This window comes from Mobula hypostoma, chromosome 29 (assembly GCF_963921235.1).
Source record: "Mobula hypostoma chromosome 29, sMobHyp1.1, whole genome shotgun sequence".
NCBI classification, from domain to species: domain Eukaryota; kingdom Metazoa; phylum Chordata; class Chondrichthyes; order Myliobatiformes; family Myliobatidae; genus Mobula; species Mobula hypostoma.
Genome location: NC_086125.1, coordinates 21,670,964 through 21,691,811, shown reverse-complemented (window position 1 = coordinate 21,691,811; position 20,848 = coordinate 21,670,964). Strand labels below are relative to the sequence as shown.

Sequence of the window (20,848 nt, the reverse complement as noted above, 5' to 3'; positions counted from 1 at the left end):
GAAGCTGAGTTTTTCTCCCAGTTGATCTGCATGGTAACCCAATATTGGTATATTCTTCTTGAGAACAGTGCAATAATGTTCATATGGGATGTGAGGTCAGGACTGGTATGTCAAACTCCATAGCAAACCAGTTCCCACCATTGAAATAATGCTGCTTGTTCAGGGTGTATAGCTGGGTGTGTTATGGTAAACTTAGCCAAGATGATTAACCTGCAACTTGCTGTGCAGCTGTTTTACTATTGAAATTGCAGCACCAATGAACGGTTTTTGTACAGTGGTTATACATTTTCAGACCTTGTGGACTCAAATTGGAATAATGTTTATTTAAAAATAATTTTAAAACTTTGCATGCTGGGTATTACTTATAAGAGTAGTCTCTGATATTGGTCCCCAAAATATCTGGCTTCAAAGAACGGCTTTTCACTCACAGCTGGGGTCACTAAAAAAAACTATGAAATTGTAATATGAGCCAGCATGTTCTGCCTGGCTTGCAGCATCAAAAGATAACCCAAGTGAACAGAAATTGCATTCTCAACTCTTGAAAGCCTGAGGTTAGGAAAACCCTGAGGAACTGGTGGGAGGTGGGTTAGGGAAGGTGGAGATAAATGCATTAACTGTGACTTGGTTCTCTTTCTGTATTTCCTTTCATTGGGGGCGGGGGGGGGAGATATCTTGTAACAAGTGTTGGAGATCTGGAAAAATCCTGGAAGTACACGCTGTAAGATTTCTTACAGATGCTGTCTGGCCAGTGTCTTTCCATTATTTTGTACAGTTCAACTCTTAATTCATATCAATGTAATGCATCCTGTGGTTAATTTAAATATTTATTTTTCTTGGTTAGAGATCCTGGTTTTAAAGCTTTTCTGGAGGTGTGATGATACTCAGTCCATTCCTCTATTGATTTTTCCTCACTCCTTCCCCCCACCTACAGTACTATAAACAAGCTGTCATTCTGCTTTTGTATAGATGTATTTTGTAGGTTTAAGAAGTCACTTTTACACTTGGAATTTTAATTCATGTCTTAAAGTGTTTCACTGATGCCAGCTCCAGAATGACAAAGAATTGGACATTATTTTTTATTTGAAGGCCAGGATCCACTACAGAAACATTAATAAATATAGATGTCACACATTAACCTGATGTTCATGTTGAGATTGTAAGACATCAGCTGCAGTATTTGACCTAGTTTGTACTGGGATGTGGTGAATAAAATATTAATGAGTAGTTAGGCTCGTTAGGAAGATGTATGGGGCATAACCCTAAAGTAAATGAAGCAGATAGAAAACATGCTCCATGCAATACTTGTGGCATAGTATTTCAAGATGTTCCTGTAATATTAATGGTAGGTATTGATGTTTTTGCCTGTTAAACATGTGGGGCTGTAGGATTGTTCCCCTTGCTTTTGGTAGTTAACATTCCTAACAGAGACACCTAATTTGAGATCCAGGGAGGTAAAAGCTTTTTTTAAATGGGAAGACATCAAACTTTAGCCACTTTCAAGCACAGAAGCTTCCATTCTTCAAAGTGGAATATGCTATACAGTAGACAGGACTTGCATTAGCATTCACAGCTGAGTTTTCATTCAGTATTACCCTGCATTTCTTGTAAGTATTTGGTAGCCACTATTTAAACTGGGCAATAGATTAAACAGAAAACTCAGTATATAAATACTGCAGGGCACAATCTCAACTGGCATTTTCACTTTATACCCAATGAGGACCAGTAGAGATTAATAAATGTAAGAATAAAGACTGTTGTTCATGGTTTTAAAGCACTATCCAATCCATGGTTCAATAGCTACAGTGAAGATTTTGTGCTCAGGTTTGACACATTTTTTGAAAAATGTAACCTTTAGTCTCTACTGCTGCTTATTCCTTTCCTTCACTGTTCAGGTTCTGTTGCTGGGGTCAGTGGAACACATTTGTAATTAGGTAGACACTGCATTTTATAATTTTTTTTAAATATGTAAACTTGATTGCGCACACAGCTGTATAGGGCTGTATTTACTGATTTGTAATTGAGTCATTTATAAATTTAGTATATGGTAAAGCTTCCAAGGAAGATGTGTACAACACATTTTAACTCAACTTTCCACACTAACTTGTGTTCTAAAACTGTTGAAGGTTAAATAAACCAAACTGGAAGCTGGTGCCTCAGAGCTATAAACTGTTACTGCTGTACGTTACTGAAGGTTGTGTATCATTTACTCCAAATAAACAAAATGTATGAAAATTAAAAACTGTTTATATATTGGTAAATTTAATATGTTCACACCTGTGCACAGATCGTAAGGGAAAACTTGCAATAAAGTACTTTGTATTGGCAGTTTAAACTACTGTGCACAACTTCAACTAAAATAAAACCACTACCTTCGTTGAAAACACTAGGGCAAACCATGCTGCAGTCTCTAACCTTACCCCTGAAGAATTAGCAACTGCTTTCCTAATGGTTTCAGTTTTCTGCAAGTGAAGATTGAAAAACTTTAAACTAAAGATATTTAACGTAACTTAATGTCTAAATTTCATACAAGTAATATGCTTGAAGTCTTTTAGAGATTCCTTGCTGCCCTGAAAGGAGATAGGTTTTTTTTTGCCATAATAATAATTTTGCCTGCATACAAGGCTGAGTCGGTGACCACCCGACGCAAAGCTATGATCACATTTATCCCCTAGTGGTAGAACTTCCATTGCACTCCTAAATGGCTTTCACTTTTCCACATTACCAATGCGCCTCTTAATTCTCAGGTACAATTGGACACTTCATAATTCCTACTAGATATTCCTCCAAAATCAATGAGCCAAGTCTTTGTTCAATACAAGTATTCCTGCATTATCATTACCACAAGATACTCTCAAGACATTGAAATGGCAATTGCAACTGGAGGGACAAGATAAACAGGTTTATCTTGGCTGTCAAGGGCAATATTCCCAATAAAATCTCACTCCTGCAATGGTCCAATAGATACAGACTAGTGGTTAGGACAAGGTGATATTTAAGAACCAAGACACTGAGGATGCATTGGAAGTTTTAATTGACAGTTCTACAAACATATACAGTTCTGTATAAAATTGAAAACAAAGTACATTTAAATAGCCTAAATAAAGCTATAGCATAGAAAAGCAAAAGGAAGGTGGTGGGGTGGGGGGGGGGAGGAGGAGAGAAGAAATGGATCTACTTTCTGCAAATTACGCAATGCTAAACTACACATTCCTATTGAGCTATGCTATCTCTGGTTTTGATTTAAATTTATTCAATACTGAGTGTACTTGAATCACCTAGCACTACAGTTCATTGGTAAATATATCTGCATTTGGTTTGAAAACAGAAGGTGCAAATGCAATAAAATCAAGTCAGGCTTATCAGACTCACCAGGAAAGTTTACTGTTTTCATGTTGAATATCATTTGAACTTCAGAAGGAAGTCCACACTTTGCAGGAATGCAGTATAGTCCCAAAGCAATCCAGATGAATTTCACAATAATCATATTTGCATTTACAGATCTAAAACAAAGCAACATGCTCAAAGTGCCATTTACCACCCTTCATGCGGAAGCTAATTAATACAACAAAATAATCCAGTTACCCAAATTCTGCTGCATATTTACAACTCATCTGTACACAAACCAAATGAGAAATTTTTAAACCAGCATCTTAGCTATGCAACTGTTCTAATGGACCAAATGGAAATAATTCTTAGTTGCGTAGCTTGTAATCAAGACAGCCAGATCTTACAAATTACAGATCACTTAAGCTTGGATTACTGCAAACAAAACTTCATGCCAGTCCTCAAAGAAAAGTTAGGGTCAATTGAATAGCATATTAAATACATTACATAAACCAAGTTTATTTTTAAAAAATCACATCAGATCTGAGAGAAAACTGGACTTTGTATCAGCCGTGTGGGATGAAACTGCAATACAGCAAGTGAACACAAATCTACTGGCAAGTTAAAAACACAAATTCTTAAACTAGTATAAACCTCAATAGCTGGTATGGGATAGAATTGTATCTGCATGTCTGCAGAAATCAACCTAAAATTTATTCCAATTGCTCCTCTTCTCCCTTCAACATCTCATCTTCTTCTTCAGCTGTCAATTCCTCCTCCTTCTCTTCTGCACCACTGTCTGCTTCTCCCACTGTGTCTTCCTCTGCCTGTACAGTCTCTCCCTCAACCCCTTCCACTGCCTCAACCTCTCCCCTGGTGCCTTCCATTTCTGTCTGCCATCCAGCCCCTTCAACACCCGTTTCACCCGTCTCCACCTTATCAATGCCTAGTGCTGATTCCTCCCCCAAACCCCAATCCAGAGCTCCCTCCCCAGCCCCTTCCACTCCTTCAGACTCCTCTCCCACCATCTCCCCAACATTTTCTTCATAAGGATCTTCCATATCCTCCTTTATTCTAACTGCATCATCCTCTGCTTCTTCATTTTCCCCGTCTTTGCCCTCAACATCCATGGAAGGATCTTTCAAGGTGTCGCACTCAGCAGACTCATCAGCAGCATCTTCCTCATCTTTGTCTGGGTCATCAGTGAAGGGGTTTTCACCCTGCAAAAGGAGAACATTTAATTAGAATAACATTACCCCAAAAATATCTTTCCCCACGTAATCAAAATAGCCAGATAATCAATACTCCAGTGAGACCAGATCACAAAATCCAAAACCCCAAAACGTACACAATCCCACTTACTAAAAACACTGACCAATTTCCAAAAAAAATTTAGATTAAATTTAAATGGTCATCAGATTCCCCCAATAAACACAACTATCAAATCGTAAACAAAAAGTGGAATTTACTCAAGAGTTCCTTTGCATTCCTTATTCTTTAGGGCAAGTTTTAAAGTGCATTTAGATAACCAAACAAACTTAAAATCCTGATAGAAGTATAAAACCCAAAACAGAACATGGGGTGAAGGGCCTATACTGTTCGAAATGTTAAGCCTAATGAACCTACTCTTCAAGAGAAAGCTTACATGTAACATCAAAACCAACTAAGACCTTCTATGGCTATAAAGACAGGAAGCTGGCAGCTACAGTAAGTGTGGTATCTCTAAAGAATAGGAAACAAAGGCAGATATGTTAATATTTTTTCACAAATGAGAAAGCCTGCAGATGCTGGAAATCCAAGCAACACACACAAAATGCTGGAGGAACTCAGCAGGCCAGGCGTTTCAGGCCGAAACCCTTTGGCAGGATTGGGGGGGAGAAAAGGCTGAGGAATAGATTTTAAAGGTGGGGGGAGGGGAGAGAAAAACACAAGGTGATAGGTGAAACTTGAAGGGGGGGATGAAGTAAAGAGCTTGGAAGTTGGTAGGTAAAAGAGACAGAAAGCCATTGAAGAAAAAAGGGAGGAGCACCAGAGGGACCTTTTAAATCTACTCCTCAGCAACCCCAAGTCCTGCCGAAGGGTTTCAGCCCAAAACGTCAACAATAATCTTTTCTATAATCAATGCCTAGCCTCCAGCCTTTTGTGAATGTTAATTTTTTTTTTGCAGGGCTTCACTTTTAATACAGTACAATTACCCCTATGACAATAGAAAATAACAGTAAAGATCCCAATCACAATTAGAGCCCAGGGTCTTAAAAGAAGTGGCTACAAAGGCAGTGGACCCATTTGTTCGAAGTTTTTCCAAACCCGAGAAATTCTAAGAGGGCACCAAAGGATTGGAAAACAACCAATTTGACCCCCTTGTTCAAAAAAGACAAAAGACAGGGCACTGTAGGTCAGTGAGTTTAACATCTATTGTTGGTAAATGCTAGAGTCAATAATCAAAGAAGCAGCTATTAGGAAAGTTGAATACAACCAAACCTAGTCAACATGGTTTTCTGGAAGCTAAATTACATTTGTGACAAATTTGAACAAATTCTTTGATGTAATGGGGAGATTTGAGAGGGGAACCTGTATATATAGTGTATTTAAATTTCCAAAAGGCATTTGACAAGATGGTTATGTACAAGGTTGGTACATAAATTAAGAGCCCGAAGTATTATAGGAAGTATTAGCATGGATAGAAACCGGCTCTCACAAAGAAAAAAACTGGAATAAGTGAGTCAGATTGGTTCTTCACCCTCATGTGTTTTGTTTACATCAATGACCTGGAAGAGGAAGGAAAAAATGCAAACTTTTCAAGTTTGCCAATGATAAGAAAATAAGTAGAAGGGCATGCTGAGATGGGATACTGTAATTCTGTAATAGGATGTATTTACATTAAGTGACTGGACAAAATCCAGCAAATGCAGTTTAATATGGGTAAGTGCGAGGTCATGCACCTTGGTAAGAAGAATCAAAAGGCACATTAGCACAGTACTGTGCAAAGACCTTAAGCACATACAAAAACAATCCATAAAACAAAGATACTTCCAAAAATGAGAAGTTTCTAAATATCAACAAATTTACTATAAAGAGCAGTAAACAGTAAAACTAAATCAAACCAATATTTGGTGTGACCACCCTTTGCATTTAGAACTGCATCAATTCTCTTGGGTACACTGTCGTGCAATTTCTGTTAAAAAAAAATCAGCTGTAATGTTGTTCCAAGCATCTTCTGCAGACTTTGGCTGTCTCACTTGCTTCTGTCTCTGCAGGTAAACCCAGATAGCCTTGATGACGTTGAGATCAGGGCTCTATGGAGGCCATGCCATCTGTTGCATAACTCCTTGTTCTTCTTTTTGCTGAAGATAGTACTTTATGACCTTGGACATGTGTTTGGGGGTCATTGTCTTCTGCACAATGAAATTGGCACTGATCAAATGCCTCCCTGATGGTATTGCGTGGTGGATGATATCTGCTTGTCATTCTCAGCAGTGATTAATTCTGACCAGACCACCAAACTCCATTTGTAGAAATACAGCCCCAAACCTGCAGTGAACCCTGTTGACCACACTCACCCATGTAGCACTCTCCAGCACCTCTACAAACAACCTCCTGTTTGAGCCAAAAATGTCAAATTTTTACTCATCAGTCCAGAGCACTTGCTGCCATTGTTCAGCACCACAGTCCCTGTGTTTGTGTGTGTAAGTAGGTCTCTTGGCTTTGTTTCCACTTTGAAGGAATGGTTTTTTGGCAGCAACTCTTCCATGAAGATCCCTTCTGACAAGACTTCTCTGGACTACAGAGGTGTGTACTTGGATTCCAGTGGTTTCTAAGAGTTCTGAGCTGACAGCAGTGTTGGACTTCTCCCAATTTAGAAGGGACATCAGTTTGATGTACAAGTGCAAGTAAAAGTTTGTGAACCCTTTGCAATTATCTAGTTTTCTGCATTAATTACTCAAAACATGGTCTGATCTTCATCTAAGTCACTATAACAGACATACACTATATACCTAAACTAATTATGCACAACAATTGTACTTCGCATCAATACTCAGTACATTTAAACAATCATAATTTAGGTTCAAAAAAGTATGTGAACCTCTGAAGTAATGCCTTCGACAAATGCTATTTGGAGTCAGGTGTTCCAATCAAAGAGATGAGATTGGAGGTATGCGTTGTAGGGGTGCTCTGCCCTGCCCTATAAAGAAGGACACACAAAGTTAAGTTACTGACAAAGCCTGCTCTTCTCAAGAAAGATTTGTTTATGTGCACCATGCCCCGATCAAAACAACTTTCAGAGGACCTTACAAGAATTGTAGAGCTGCATGAAGGTGGAAAAGGCTACAAAAGCATTTTAAAAGACCTGAGTGTCCATCACATTAAGAGAAATGTTTTACGAATGGAGGAAATTCAGTGTAGTTCCAACTCTGACAAGGAGTAGACACCCTGCAAAGATCACACCAAGAGCACAACGTGCAATGCAGAAGGAAGTGAAAAAGAACCCAAGGGTAACAGCAAAAGACTTGCAGAAATCTCCAGAACTTGCTAACGTCTCTGTTCATGTGTCCACTATAAGAAAAACACCAGGGAGGAAACCACTGCTCTCCAAAAAATAAAAATTGCTGCCTGTCTCAAGTTTGCAAAAGACCACCTGGATGTTCTACAATAATTCTGGGACAATGTTCTATGGACAGATAACATAAAAGTTGAACTTTCTGGCAGAAATGCACACTTCTCTGTTTGGAGGGAAAACAGCACTGCACACCAACACCAAACCTCACCCAACTGTGAAGCATGGTGGAAGGAGCATCATGGCTTGGAGCTGTTCTGTTGCCTCAGGGCCAGGGCAGCTCTTAATCACTGAGGAAACAATGAATTCAAAATCGTATCAAGACATTTCACAGGAGAATGTCAAGAGTAGTGGTCCATCACCTGAAGCTTAATAGAAGATGGAAGGTGCAACAAGAAAATAATCCAAAAGACAACAGCTTGGACTGTGAACAGTTGAACAATGTGTTCCAATACAGACATGAAAAGTACAATTGTTTGTGTTATTAGTTTTGGCAGATTGTGTCTGTCTACTATAATGACCTACATGAAGATCAGACCACATTTTATGAGTAATTACTGCAGAAAACCAGGTAATTGCAAATGGTTCACAAACTTTTTCTTGCATCTCTCGCCTGCTGCACTCAGTTTCCATGGCCGACTGCTGCCTTTCTGGTCCCCAATCATGCCCATTTCTTACTACTTCTTAGAAGAGTTTGCACAGCTCATCTTGAAACCCTTGTCTGCTGCAAAACTTCTGCTTGGGAGACCTTACTGATGCAGAATGACCACCTTGTGTCTCGCTGCTATGCTCACTCGTCCCATAGTGTAAGGATTGATTATCTGCCATACCCTCACCTTTTAATTTGGTTGTCCTTCCCCCAGTTTGATTCTACACCAGGTTCTGTTTCAGTTAATCAGTTTACTTCATTCAACTCATTATGCAATTAATCATTAGCACCCATTTGTTATCTTTGTTTAATCATGTACTGGGCTACAAGCCCACAAAGTAATCAAGGCTTTTTTTTTTGAAAAATGGTCTATTACTTAATATGCTACACTTTCTTAGAAATATAAAAAAATTCTCTTAACATTTAATTTTTCAGAAAATGAATGTTTGGAACTTAAAATTTGCTCTTTTCTACTGACACATACGTAGAAGACAAAAGACATCTAAAACAAAATGTATATTAAAAAATCTAGAGTGCCTTAGACTGTTGCACAATACTGTAAATGGAGATCACAAATGAGTGACGTTCAGGTACCCAGAGTACATGATCACAAAGTTAGAAGACAGGTGCAACAAATAGTTAAGGTGGTAAACAGCACGATTGCCTTTATAGCGAAGAGTTAGAAATTTAAGAATTAAAGTTTTACAGGGTATTGGTCAGGCCATATCTCAAAAGTTTTGGTTTCTTTCCCTAAAAGGACATTGGAAATAGTCCAAAAGAGACTGACCAAGCTAATTCCTAAAGTGAAAGAGCTATCCTATCAAGAGAAGCTGGACAGTTTGAGTCTGTAAGGTGCCACTATTCAAACATGCAAGATCCTTGGGTGGCTTGATAAGATAGATCTTGAGATGTTTTCACTAGTTGGAGAGTCATCAACTCAGGGACACAGTTGCAAGGGGCCACTGGTTAAGAAATTTTTCCTTGCAGAAGGTAGTGAACCACTGGAATTCTCTGGCAAAGGCGATGACACAGATAAAAGAATGATAAGGAATTGTGGATTCTGCGTAAAGGACAGGAATTAAAGCTAGCAAAGATCAGCCATGATCATATTGAATTACAGAGCAGGCCTGAAAAGTTTCATCTTATTTTCTTTTTTTCCAAGTTTGCTACAGGATCAACAGAACCAGTCTCCTAACAGTGCTTGTATTTATACATAATTATCTCAAACAATGTGCAGAATCAGTATCAGGAGAATAAAAATACTCTGGGCCATTGCTGTACCTTTTTGTATTTCTCCAGCATTGCTGCAATGTGACGGTTTTTCAGGATACTCCTAGCGACAACAAGGCTGGCCTTCTTGGCTTTCTCCAACATTATCTTGTGAGCAAACAAAGGACAGTTAAAGATAAGCTAGTTACTTAAAACAGACAAATTTTTATTTTGCATTTAGATTAATCTGAATCTTGTATCTACTAGGTGCAAGGATTCCATTTCTGTAATCACTCTAGAATAAAGAACGCCCCCAGAACTATCTGGAATTACATAACAAAATAAGCATTATTGAAACTTAAGCCTTGGAGATGCTGGACAATATATTTTCCTAACCAACCACAGATGAGACTTTTAAAGTTCTTGATTCTGTTCAGGAAAAACAGAACCTCTACAGATAAACATGCCTATTTTCAGACACCAAATTCAAGACAGTATCCACACATGAAATTATAATAGATTTTCTTTAGATAAAAGACCAGTTTAGAATATTGACCTAGATAATGGACAGGCTAGCTGATACCAAACTACCTAAAGAATTTTACTAAAATCAGGCTCCATGAAAATGGGTACGTGCAACAAAGCAATGATGTACGGGACCTGCACATACTGAGTTAACTGGAACAAGAGAATAAACTTCAATGTACAAGCTATACGAGAAGATAATTACATTACAGACTTCCCATTCACCTCAGGTGTCACACTATCAATATAACAATTTTTGTGCATTGAACAAATAAATCCCTCAAGCAGAAGTTACTTCAGGATTAAACCCATGTACTCTCAAAGGACAGGAAAAGAAACAGATTTTGAAGGCACAGGCTTCTTGAAAAGGGTGAGGGTATACAGGAACCCAAAGCTGAGATAGGTTGCAGAAGGCCAAAATTTGCAAAACATCAACGGTCAATTTACCTCTTCTTGCTCCTAATTCTTGTCCAACTGATATATAAAGTTATTTTCTAGTGAGAAAATCACAACTAAAATTTACTGTTTTCTTTTCCTACATTCATGTATTCTTCTCATTTTGTCCTATTTGAATGCAGAAAAATTCAGTGGAAATCAAGGGGGGGGGAAGAAACAATGCCCTTAATACTCCCCCTTCCTTTCCAGTCCAGATGAAGGGTCTTGGCCTGTAACATTTTTCCCCTACAGATGCTCCCTGAGTTGCTGAATTCCTGTAGCATTTTATGTGTGCTCCTCAAAATGTCCTGCAACTGCAGAATCTCTTATGCTCATAATCAAAAGGCGTTACTTACACACACACACACACACATTCAAACCCAAATGATTTGATTACTGGATATGGTTACTCTCCCAAAGTCATGAACACCATTACAATTATAGTCACTGTAGTGAAGGTATTTAATTATCAAAGCAATGGACCCTTGGATAGGTAATAATTTCCACCAACAATATAGCTAACACTACCACAATTCATGAAAAACCTGGAAACATACTTCCAGATTCACACTAAGTGATTTACTAAGTGAAAGAACCATGAGTGTCACCACAAAAGTTACTATTTATATTTATGATCTGCAACTGTACCCCCTTCTTGTACCACAAAGCACTTACCTTGCGATTCCAGCCATGATCAATAGTTTTCAGGTGACGCATAAGGAGAGCATTCTGCATTGGTATAAACAGATCACAGGCCACACAGTGTGCTGCCTCTACCTTCTTCATGAAATGGTCCAAGCCAACATCTATAATGCAATTACAAATTATTAGATACAGCTAAAACGCTACAGCAGTTGGTCTACAAAAGAAACTTTTTCTGATTTCATGAATTCCCAATCCAAGAGTAATTTGTGAAGAAGGTCCAGAGACAGTAGGCAATAAGAAATGTGTGGCTCAAATAAGGAAACTAGACCAATTTCTTCCCTCTTCCCCCTTAAGGATGCTGTTATATTATTTTCTAACAAGAAAAACACTGTACAGCCAGCTTACAAGAAGAGGCCCAAAATCCAAGATCAGTCCGACTAGTGCTGTTTTGCCGTATGAAAATTATACAAGATGTCCCATTCATTCCAGTAATTCGTCAAAACTAACCTGCATTTCGGTGGAGCTAGCTACGTTAGTTATAAAGCAGAGTCCAATTTACCTTGTAGCAGGTCTTGCTGCTGCATAAGCTGCTTCTTCAAGATTGTTTTATCTCCAATTTGCTCCCGACGCTTCTGCGTCTTCTGAATCTTGTTTAAAATATATTCCTAAAACAGATCAAAACATTAAGCACATTCAATATGGGATATTGCTATTGGACTTGTTTCAAACATTATAAGGTTGGTAAGTAAGATACACATTCACCATTTACATTTATTCATTGACTATTCATACACACATGTAACTAAAAATATTTGAATACCACATTGACAGAAGTAATTACATTATAGTAAAACAAGAACCACAAGAATACATACATGTAAAAAGTCAGCAGTTTGCTTGTCAAGCTTGGACGCGATGAATTTGAAAGTTTCGCTGTGGTATTTACTGTCCATGTGAGCAGTAACCTCCTCATCTTCAAAGGTACGAAATTTACAAATAGAGCAACCATACATTATCCTGCAACACAAAAAACACACGGTTAAAAACTCCACAGGCTGAACAATTAAGAGTTGAGTAATTTATTGCTATATTAATGATAATCACCTTTCTGTATGACGACCCCGATTTTTCTTTAGTTTGTTTGCTTTCTTCTTTTCTTGCATTGTGGGAACTAATTAAAACAAACCATAAAAACATAAGCCAGTAAACACACAGCTCTTCTATGATGTACTTTGACAGCCCCATCAGAAAATTTAGATCCACAATTAAAACATTAGCCGAAATCATCGTTTTCTACTTGTCAATTCTTTCTGCTCCTGAATAAAAGCTGATCTATACTTGTGCGTACCAGCTTATGCCATAGCATAAGCACCAGGAACAAAGGTGATGAACTGAGACTTGGATACATAATGGAATTATGATGTAGTGGCCATTACAGAGACTTCGCTGGCACCAGGGCAGGAATGGATTCTCCATATTCCTGGATTTCAGTGCTTTAAAAGGGATAGAGAGGGCAGAAAAAGGGGAGGAAGGGTGGCATTACTGGTCAGGGATACTATTATAGCTACAGAAAGGGTGGGTAATGTAGCACTATCCTCTTTTGAGTCAATATGGGTGGAAGTCAGGAACAGGAAGGGAGCAGTTACTCTTCTGGGGGTATTCTATAGGCCCCCTGATAGCAGCAGAGATACAGAGGAGCAGATTGGGAGGCAGATTTCGGAAAGGTGCAAAAATAACAGGGTTGTTATTATGGGTGACTTTGGCTTCCCTAATATTGATTGGCACCTGATTAGTTCCAAGGGTTTAGATGGGGCAGAATTTGTTAAGTGTGTCCAGGACGGATTCCTGTCACAGTATGTGGACAGGCCGACTAGGGGGAATGCCAGACTAGATCTAGTACTAGGTAATGAACTGGGTCAGGTCACAGATCTCTCAGTGGGTAAGCATCTGGGGGACAGTAACCACTGCTCCCTGGCCTTTAGCATTGTCATGGAAAAGGGTAGAATCAGAGAGGACAGGAAAATTTTTAATTGGGGAAGGGCAAATTATGAGGCTATAAGGCTAGAACTTGCGAGTGCGAATTGGGATGATGTTTTTGCAGGGAAATGTACTATGGACATGTGGTCGATGTTTAGAGATCTCTTGCAGGATGTTAGGGATAAATTTGTCCCGGTGAGGAAGATAAAGAATGGTAGGGTGAAGGAACCATGGGTGACAAGTGAGGTGGAAAATCTAGTCAGGTGGAAGAAGGCAGCATACATGAAGTTTAGGAAGCAAGGATCAGATGGGTCTATTGAGGAATATAGGGAAGCAAGAAAGGAGCTTAGGAAGGGGCTGAGAAGAGCAAGAAGGAGGCATGAGAAGGCCTTGGCGAGTAGGGTAAAGGAAAACCCCAAGGTATTCTTCAATTATGTGAAGAACAAAAGGATGACAGGAGTGAAGGTAGGACCGATTAGATATAAAGGCGGGAAGATGTGCCTGGAGGCTGTGGAAGTGAGCGAGGTCCTCAATGAATACTCTTCGGTATTCACCAATGAGAGGGAACTTGATGATGGTGAGGACAATATGAGTGAGGTTGATGTTCTGGAGCATGCTGATATTAAGGGAGAGGAGGTGTTGGAGTTGTTAAAATATGTTAGGACAGATAAGTCCCCAGGCCTGACGGAATATTCCCCAGGCTGCTCCACGAGGCGAGGGAAGAGATTGCTGAGCCTCTGGCTAGGATCTCTGTGTCCTCGTTGTCCACGGGAATGGTACCGGAGGATTGGAGGGAGGCAAATGTTGTCCCCTTGTTAAAAAATGGTAGCAGGGATAGTCCAGGTAATTATAGACCAGTGAGCCTTACATCTGTGGTGGGAAAGCTGTTGAAAAAGATTCTTAGAGATAGAATTTATGGGCATTTAGAGAATCATGGTCTGATCAGGGACAGTCAGCATGGCTTTGTGAAGGGCAGATCGTGTCTAACAAGCCTGATAGAGTTCTTTGACGAGGTGACCAGGCATATAGATGAGGGTAATGCAGTGGATGTGATCTATATGGATTTTAGTAAGGCATTTGACAAGGTTCCACAGGGTAGGCTTATTCAGAAAGTCAGAAGGCATGGGATCCAGGGAAGTTTGGCCAGGTGGATTCAGAATTGGCTTGCCTGCAGAAGGCAGAGGGTCGTGGCGGAGGGAGTACATTCAGATTGGAGGACTAGTGGTGTGACTAGTGGTGTCCCACAAGGATCTGTTCTGGGACCTCTACTTTTTGTGATTTTTATTAACCACCTGGATGTTGGGGTAGAAGGGTGGGTTGGCAAGTTTGCAGACGACACAAAGGTTGGTGGTGTTGTACATAGCGTAGAGGATTGTTGAAGATTGCATAGAGACATTGACAGGATGCAGAAGTGGGCTGAGAAGTGGCAGATGGAGTTCAACCCAGAGAAGTGTGAGGTGGTACACTTTGGAAGGACAAACTCCAAGGCAGAGTACAAAGTAAATGGCAGGATACTTGGTGGTGCGGAGGAGCAGAGGGATCTGGGGGTACGTGTCCACAGATCCCTGAAAGTTGCCTCACAGGTGGATAGGGTAGTTAAGAAAGCTTATGGGGTGTTAGCTTTCATAAGTCGAGGGATGGAGTTTAAGAGTTGCGATGTAATGATGCAGCTCTATAAAACTCTGGTTAGGCTACACTTGGAGTACTGTGTCCAGTTCTGGTCACCTCACTATAGGAAGGATGTGGAAGCATTGGAAAGGGTACAGAGGAGATTTACCAGGATGCTGCCTGGTTTAGAGAGTATGCATTATGATCAGAGAGTAAGGGAGCTAGGGCTTTACTCTTTGGAGAGGAGGAGGATGAGAGGAGACATAATAGAGGTGTACAAGATATTAAGAGGAATAGATAGAGTGGATAGCCAGCGCCTCTTCCCCAGGGCACCACTGCTCAATACAAGAGGACATGGCTTTAAGGTAAGGTGTGGGAAGTTCAAGGGGGATATTAGAGGAAGGTTTTTTACTCAGAGAGTGGTTGGTGCGTGGAATGCACTGCCTGAGTCAGTGGTGGAGGCAGATACACTAGTGAAGTTTAAGAGACTAGTAGACCGGTATATGGAGGAATTTAAATTGGGGGCTTATATGGGAGGCAGGGTTTGAGGATCAGCACAACATTGTGGGCCAAAGGGCCTGTACTGTGCTGTACTATTCTTAAAAAAAAAACTAATTTCTTAATTAGCAGAAAAAGTGACTAATTTTTAACTTCTTTCTCGAGTCAAGTACCACAGGAATTTTTTTTTTAAACAGATTGATTGATACAGTCTATTGGTCTATTCAGTATTGCCTCAGAGTTCTTTTGGCGAAATCAAGCACTTCCAAATGAATTACTTTTAGCATTTCACTGACACACATCATTATTCACAACCTTTTAAACAATAATGAATTTTAATGGCTTGCCATTTGTATATTGCTACCAAGTAAGAGCAATCACAAAACTCTGTGAATTTATGAGGGGACATAATTTTGAAGTGTTTGGAAGGAAGTGTGGGGATAAAATGTCAGAGTATGTATTGTTCTTTAAAAAAAAAACACACAGGGTGGTGAGTACTTAAAACCCCTGCCAAGGGTGGTGCTAGAGGCAGATACATTAGGGGCATTTAAGAAACAATCTGATAGGCACATAGATGATAAAAAAAAGATGCTAGACTTTGTCATAGGGTAGGGTTCGAATGATCTCAGAGCAACATCATAAGCTGAAGGGCCTGTACTGAGCTGTAATGTTCTATGTACACTATTTTACACCACTGGAACCAAGTAGCAAAACTTGCCAGTTGGTGGTTAGTTAACACGAATACATAATACATAGAACAAAATACATTCAAAAGCAAGTTCTTCAAATGCCACAAGTCATGATTTTTGATAACTTGTTCAACAAATCCTCATACCATAATTAAAAACACACACCACTCTTTTTACTTTGCTGTACTCATTCCAGATGGAGTGATGATAAAGGAAGAAAAATCTGGTGTATAATTGAGAATATCAGAAGGAAGAATGTCATAAAAATATTGATCTTACAGCGCTTTGGTTTCTTGTCTGCAGAATCTTTACCTTCAGCAGTCTAGAATTAAAATAAAAAGATCATTATTAGAACACTCCACAGTAATTGGTCTGCTCCCACTGTTTAAACAACACAATATTAGAAAGTGTGCTCAAGCGAAAAATCAGTTGATAACTTTCAGGAATATACATTAAACTGTTCCATATAACCAGCTTGCCTGGCAGGTTATGATTTGGACTTTCGTTACTAGTGAAAAGACACTTAGTTGGCATTTAAAATAGGACTGATTTATAAACAGACCTGTATTGTTATTACTTTCAGTTTTCCTTCTAACCACAAAACACATCACACTTGTAAAAATCCAACTACAGAAATATAACGCACTCCTGAAAAGGTGTACTTTTCAAGTCACTATTCACACACTTGTGAAGCTTGTAAACCCACATTTCCTCAGAATTTTCCCACTATGACAGCGTGGTGCTAGCAAAACTACCTCTACAATCAATCCTATTTTTACACCCGACGTTTAGAGCAATTTCCTTAGCTGCATTCACAGACAAGATCATGACTACTACTGGTCCACTGGTCACACTGGCCATCACAAGTAAGTGCTATTGTTCAGCAAACGATGGAAGCACAGGAAATATATTAAATATATTACACAAATATCAATTCAACCTGTATCTGAAAGGGAGCTGTCCAGCCTAATCCCACAACGAATTGCACAGTCCTGAAGGTCAGGGGTATTCAAACACATACCTAATTATGTTCAAGTGTGATTTTAGTTTCTGCTTCCTCTAATCTTTCAGACAAAGCTTCACATCCTTACCACCTTTTGTGTGAATTAATTCTTCCATCAATTAAGCAATAAAGGTTCATACTCAAATCAATTCCAATAATTTTCCTATCTCTAAAGCAACACCAATTATCCTGTGATTACTTAGTTTGTCCCCCATTTTCATTTTTAAAATGATCTTTTAAAATCAACCAGGGTTTTTACTGCAGTTGGCACCCAGCTATCTTGGATACTCAGCATGTTGTTTGATATGTTGGATGTTTAATACTAGGGTTATCCATGAATTGCCTTTCACTCCACTACCACAAGATGGCAGAAGCTTATATAAATGGAATAACGGATGTAAAGGTATGAAACAAGCTAGCTGTATTTCACAAAGCAAAGCAAACCAGGAACGAAATAATTAAAATATACCAAAAGCATTTCCTCTCCTCATCACACCGAGGAAGAGTTCTGTTTTTAGAAGGTATTTAATATCACTGGCATCAAGATATCACTTACACCTCCATCACCGGATTCACAGCCATCATCATCTGCTGAAACAAAACATAGGACAATTATATACCAAACCAATAATAATGGATAATGAGGCAGAATTTTAAAACTCACTGGAATAATTGATTAAATAAATATTTGTAGTTTTTCGATCTCAATACATAATCACTCTTTATGACAAATTTGTGAGTGTTAAGGATAGAGCAAAATATTAATGTATAATTCAAAATCATGCTACTAAGAACATTTTGGTAGCGTAATGGTAGCACAATGCTTTACAGTACAAATGACCCAGGTTCAATTCATGCCACTGTCTGTAAGGAGTTTCCCTGTGACCATGTGGGTTTCCCCCACATTCCCAAGCAGTATTGGTTGGTAATAATTAGTTACCGTAAATTGTCCCATGATTGGGATCAGATTAAATTGGGGGATTGTTAGGTGGTGAGGCTTGAAGAGCTGGAAGGGCCTATTCTGCACTGTATCTCAATAAATAAACATCATTCATTGAATAGCTCCATCATAAACCATTTAAAAAAAACATAAGCTCGAGCAAAATATAAAACAAGTTGAACATTCCTATAGCTATCTAAATAGTTCAGTGACAAAGGCATACCCTAGTGGCCACATTATTTTCACTCTTTAATGCAAATATCTAATCTGTCAAGAAATGTGATCTAAGTGACTTTGACTGTAGAATGATTGTTGGTGCCAGTCCTGTGATTTTCACGAAAAACAATCTCTAGAGTTTACAGAGAACGGTTCGAAAAACAATGAGCGTCAGTTCTGTGAGCAAAAACACCTTGTTAATGAGAGGTCAGAGGAAAATGACCAGGCTGGATCAAGCTGACTAAAAGGAGACAGTGACCCAACCAACCACATGTTACGAGAGTGGTGTTGAGAACAGTGTCACTGAACGCACAGCATGTTGAACCTTGAAGTGGGTGGGGTGGGTTACAACAGCAGATGACCACACTGGGTTCTATTCCTGTGCTCTACTTCCTCAGGAGTCTGTGGAGATTCGGCATGTCATTAAAAATCTTAGGAAACTTCTATAAACGTTTGGTGGAAAGTGTCCTTAATGGCTGCATTACAGGCTGACATGGGAACACCAATGCCTCTGAGCTGAAAATCCTACAAAAGGTAATGGATTCAGCCCAGTACATCACAGTTAAAAGCCTCCCAACCATTGAGCATATCTACATGAAATATTGCCACAGAAAAGCAGCATCAAAGATCCTCAACACCCAGGCCGTGCTCTTTTCTCGCTGCTGCCATGAGGTAGAAAGTACAGGTGCCTCAGGACTCGCACCACCAGGTTCAAGAACAGTTACTATCCCTCAACCGGTGATCAGTCTCTTGAACAAAAGGGATAGCTATACTCATTTAAGGACTTTTATCTTGTTATTTCATGCTCGTTATTTATTGCTATTTATTATCTACATTTGCAGCTCATCTACCATTTACAGTTACTGTTTACTAAGTATGCCTGCAAAAAAAAAATCTCAGGGTTGTATGTGATTACATGTATGTACTCTGATAATAAATTTTACTTTTAACTTTGTACCTAATGTAGTGGCCACTTCATGAAGTGACTACTTAGCCAACTATTGGTCTGTACTGTTTTTCACAGCAGTCTAACCCCAGCAATTATATGCACTTCTAAAGTCGTCCCACCAAGGAAACCAACCATATTCTCTCCCCCCGCCCCCAGAGTGACGCAGTCAGCTGTGCTCCTATCCTGCATCTATACTCAGCCCAGTTAAATTGAAACAAACTACATAATGGACAACAAGGTGATGACATTTCTATTCCTCAACTACATATTTGATTCCAAACTCAGAATGAATTGTAAAACTGCTAGTTTTATCTTATTTGCCAACTTTGCTACTCTGAAAAGTTCAATGAGATCTCTTTTAGAACCAGATATCCATGAGTGTTACGCATACAGCATAAATTCAAAAATGGAATTAGTGAAAAGCTACAATATTTAAAATGCGAGGAACCAAAATTTTAAAAAGTGGTCTGACTGAATACAATCTGTACCTAAACACAGCAGAAAATCAAGTTCCAGATATAAATTTCAATCATTTGGGCACACATCCTTCCCAGCTCCAAGTTTGAAGTGTGCACAATCTATAGGACTTTTTAAAAACACTCAAAAGCGGTTTGTTTACCTTTGTGGAAGTGTCCTTATATAAAGGCAATAGAGTGAACTGAGCTAAACTTATGTGCTACTTGCAATCAAATGGCTTGCAAGGTCACCATTATCACCGAGGTCAACGATTTGAAGGCTCCAGGAGACAGAAGTGAATGGAGAGGAGAGAAGCTGTGGACATAAGCATACCTGCATCTGATCCTTCTTCAGTTTTTGCCTGCTTGTTCTCTGGCTCGTCGGTACTACCCGTAGATGTTTTCCTCTTCCTACCAAAGCCCGCATTTGTTTTCTTCATCTGTTAAAAATCAAAGACAGTTCAATTCCCACAAATTAGGTGCCTTTCATTTAAAAGCACTTAAATAAGTATGCCAAACAAAAGCTTCCACTCTGTGTGTAGGATGTGTATAAGCCATCTTGAAACACTCCAGTTTTTAACGCCATGACTTCCAAAGGAACATAAATGTAATTTTCATTTCCAAATCAATAGATCTGGTGCCTTCTTTAAATCAGGACTTGTGATCTTGAGGGAGCCTGTTCCCCAATCATGTGATTTATGTTCCAAAATATTGCATTTCTAATACTGATAACAAAGATTACAAAACCTTAAGTCCAATGATGGCCCAAAGCAAAAGCAATATTATGGGCATAACTTGAAAAACTGAATGTTCTGCTTAAAAGAAGGATCTAAACCACTACATTTTGGACTAGCTGAAGATATGACACAATTCCCTACTGTACCTACAGATCAAACACATCAGTTAACAAGGTTTTTGAGTTTATAATTTTATAACTGTGCAATATTCATCTTGCTCCCATACAACATTCTGGATCTACCAGTTTGTTTTTAACGAATGCTATTCTGTCACCAATTTTCTAAGTTCTCATAAAATATTTCCCAGTTCCATAGATAATGTAGCATGTCTGGTGAGTACCCTCCCAAGACACATAGTAGTGTCATTATCCAGTTACTGCCTAAAAAGTTAGTCGGCACAAATATTGAGGAAATTGACAACAGAAAAGTTAAAA

The 20,848-nt window shown here is 39.1% G+C and overlaps 1 protein-coding gene across 2 annotated transcripts in view; it reads right to left on the bottom strand.

Annotated features, from left to right (window-relative positions):
* Positions 1-3,000: 3,000 nt before the first annotated feature.
* Positions 3,001-20,848, bottom strand: part of LOC134339311 (A-kinase anchor protein 8-like) — a 46,236-nt gene continuing 28,388 nt past the window's right edge. The window contains exons 5-13 of one of the 2 annotated variants that reach the window (XM_063035704.1): positions 20,012-20,117; positions 17,674-17,708; positions 16,394-16,436; positions 12,447-12,513; positions 12,218-12,359; positions 11,902-12,007; positions 11,373-11,503; positions 9,810-9,905; positions 3,001-4,544 (exon numbers count right to left, since the gene is read on the bottom strand). In XM_063035704.1, the coding sequence (XP_062891774.1) occupies positions 4,038-4,544; positions 9,810-9,905; positions 11,373-11,503; positions 11,902-12,007; positions 12,218-12,359; positions 12,447-12,513; positions 16,394-16,436; positions 17,674-17,708; positions 20,012-20,117 (1,233 nt within the window). In that variant the 3' untranslated portion in view covers positions 3,001-4,037. The remainder of the gene's footprint in view (positions 4,545-9,809; positions 9,906-11,372; positions 11,504-11,901; positions 12,008-12,217; positions 12,360-12,446; positions 12,514-16,393; positions 16,437-17,673; positions 17,709-20,011; positions 20,118-20,848) is intronic. The other variant, XM_063035705.1, reaches the window with a different exon arrangement.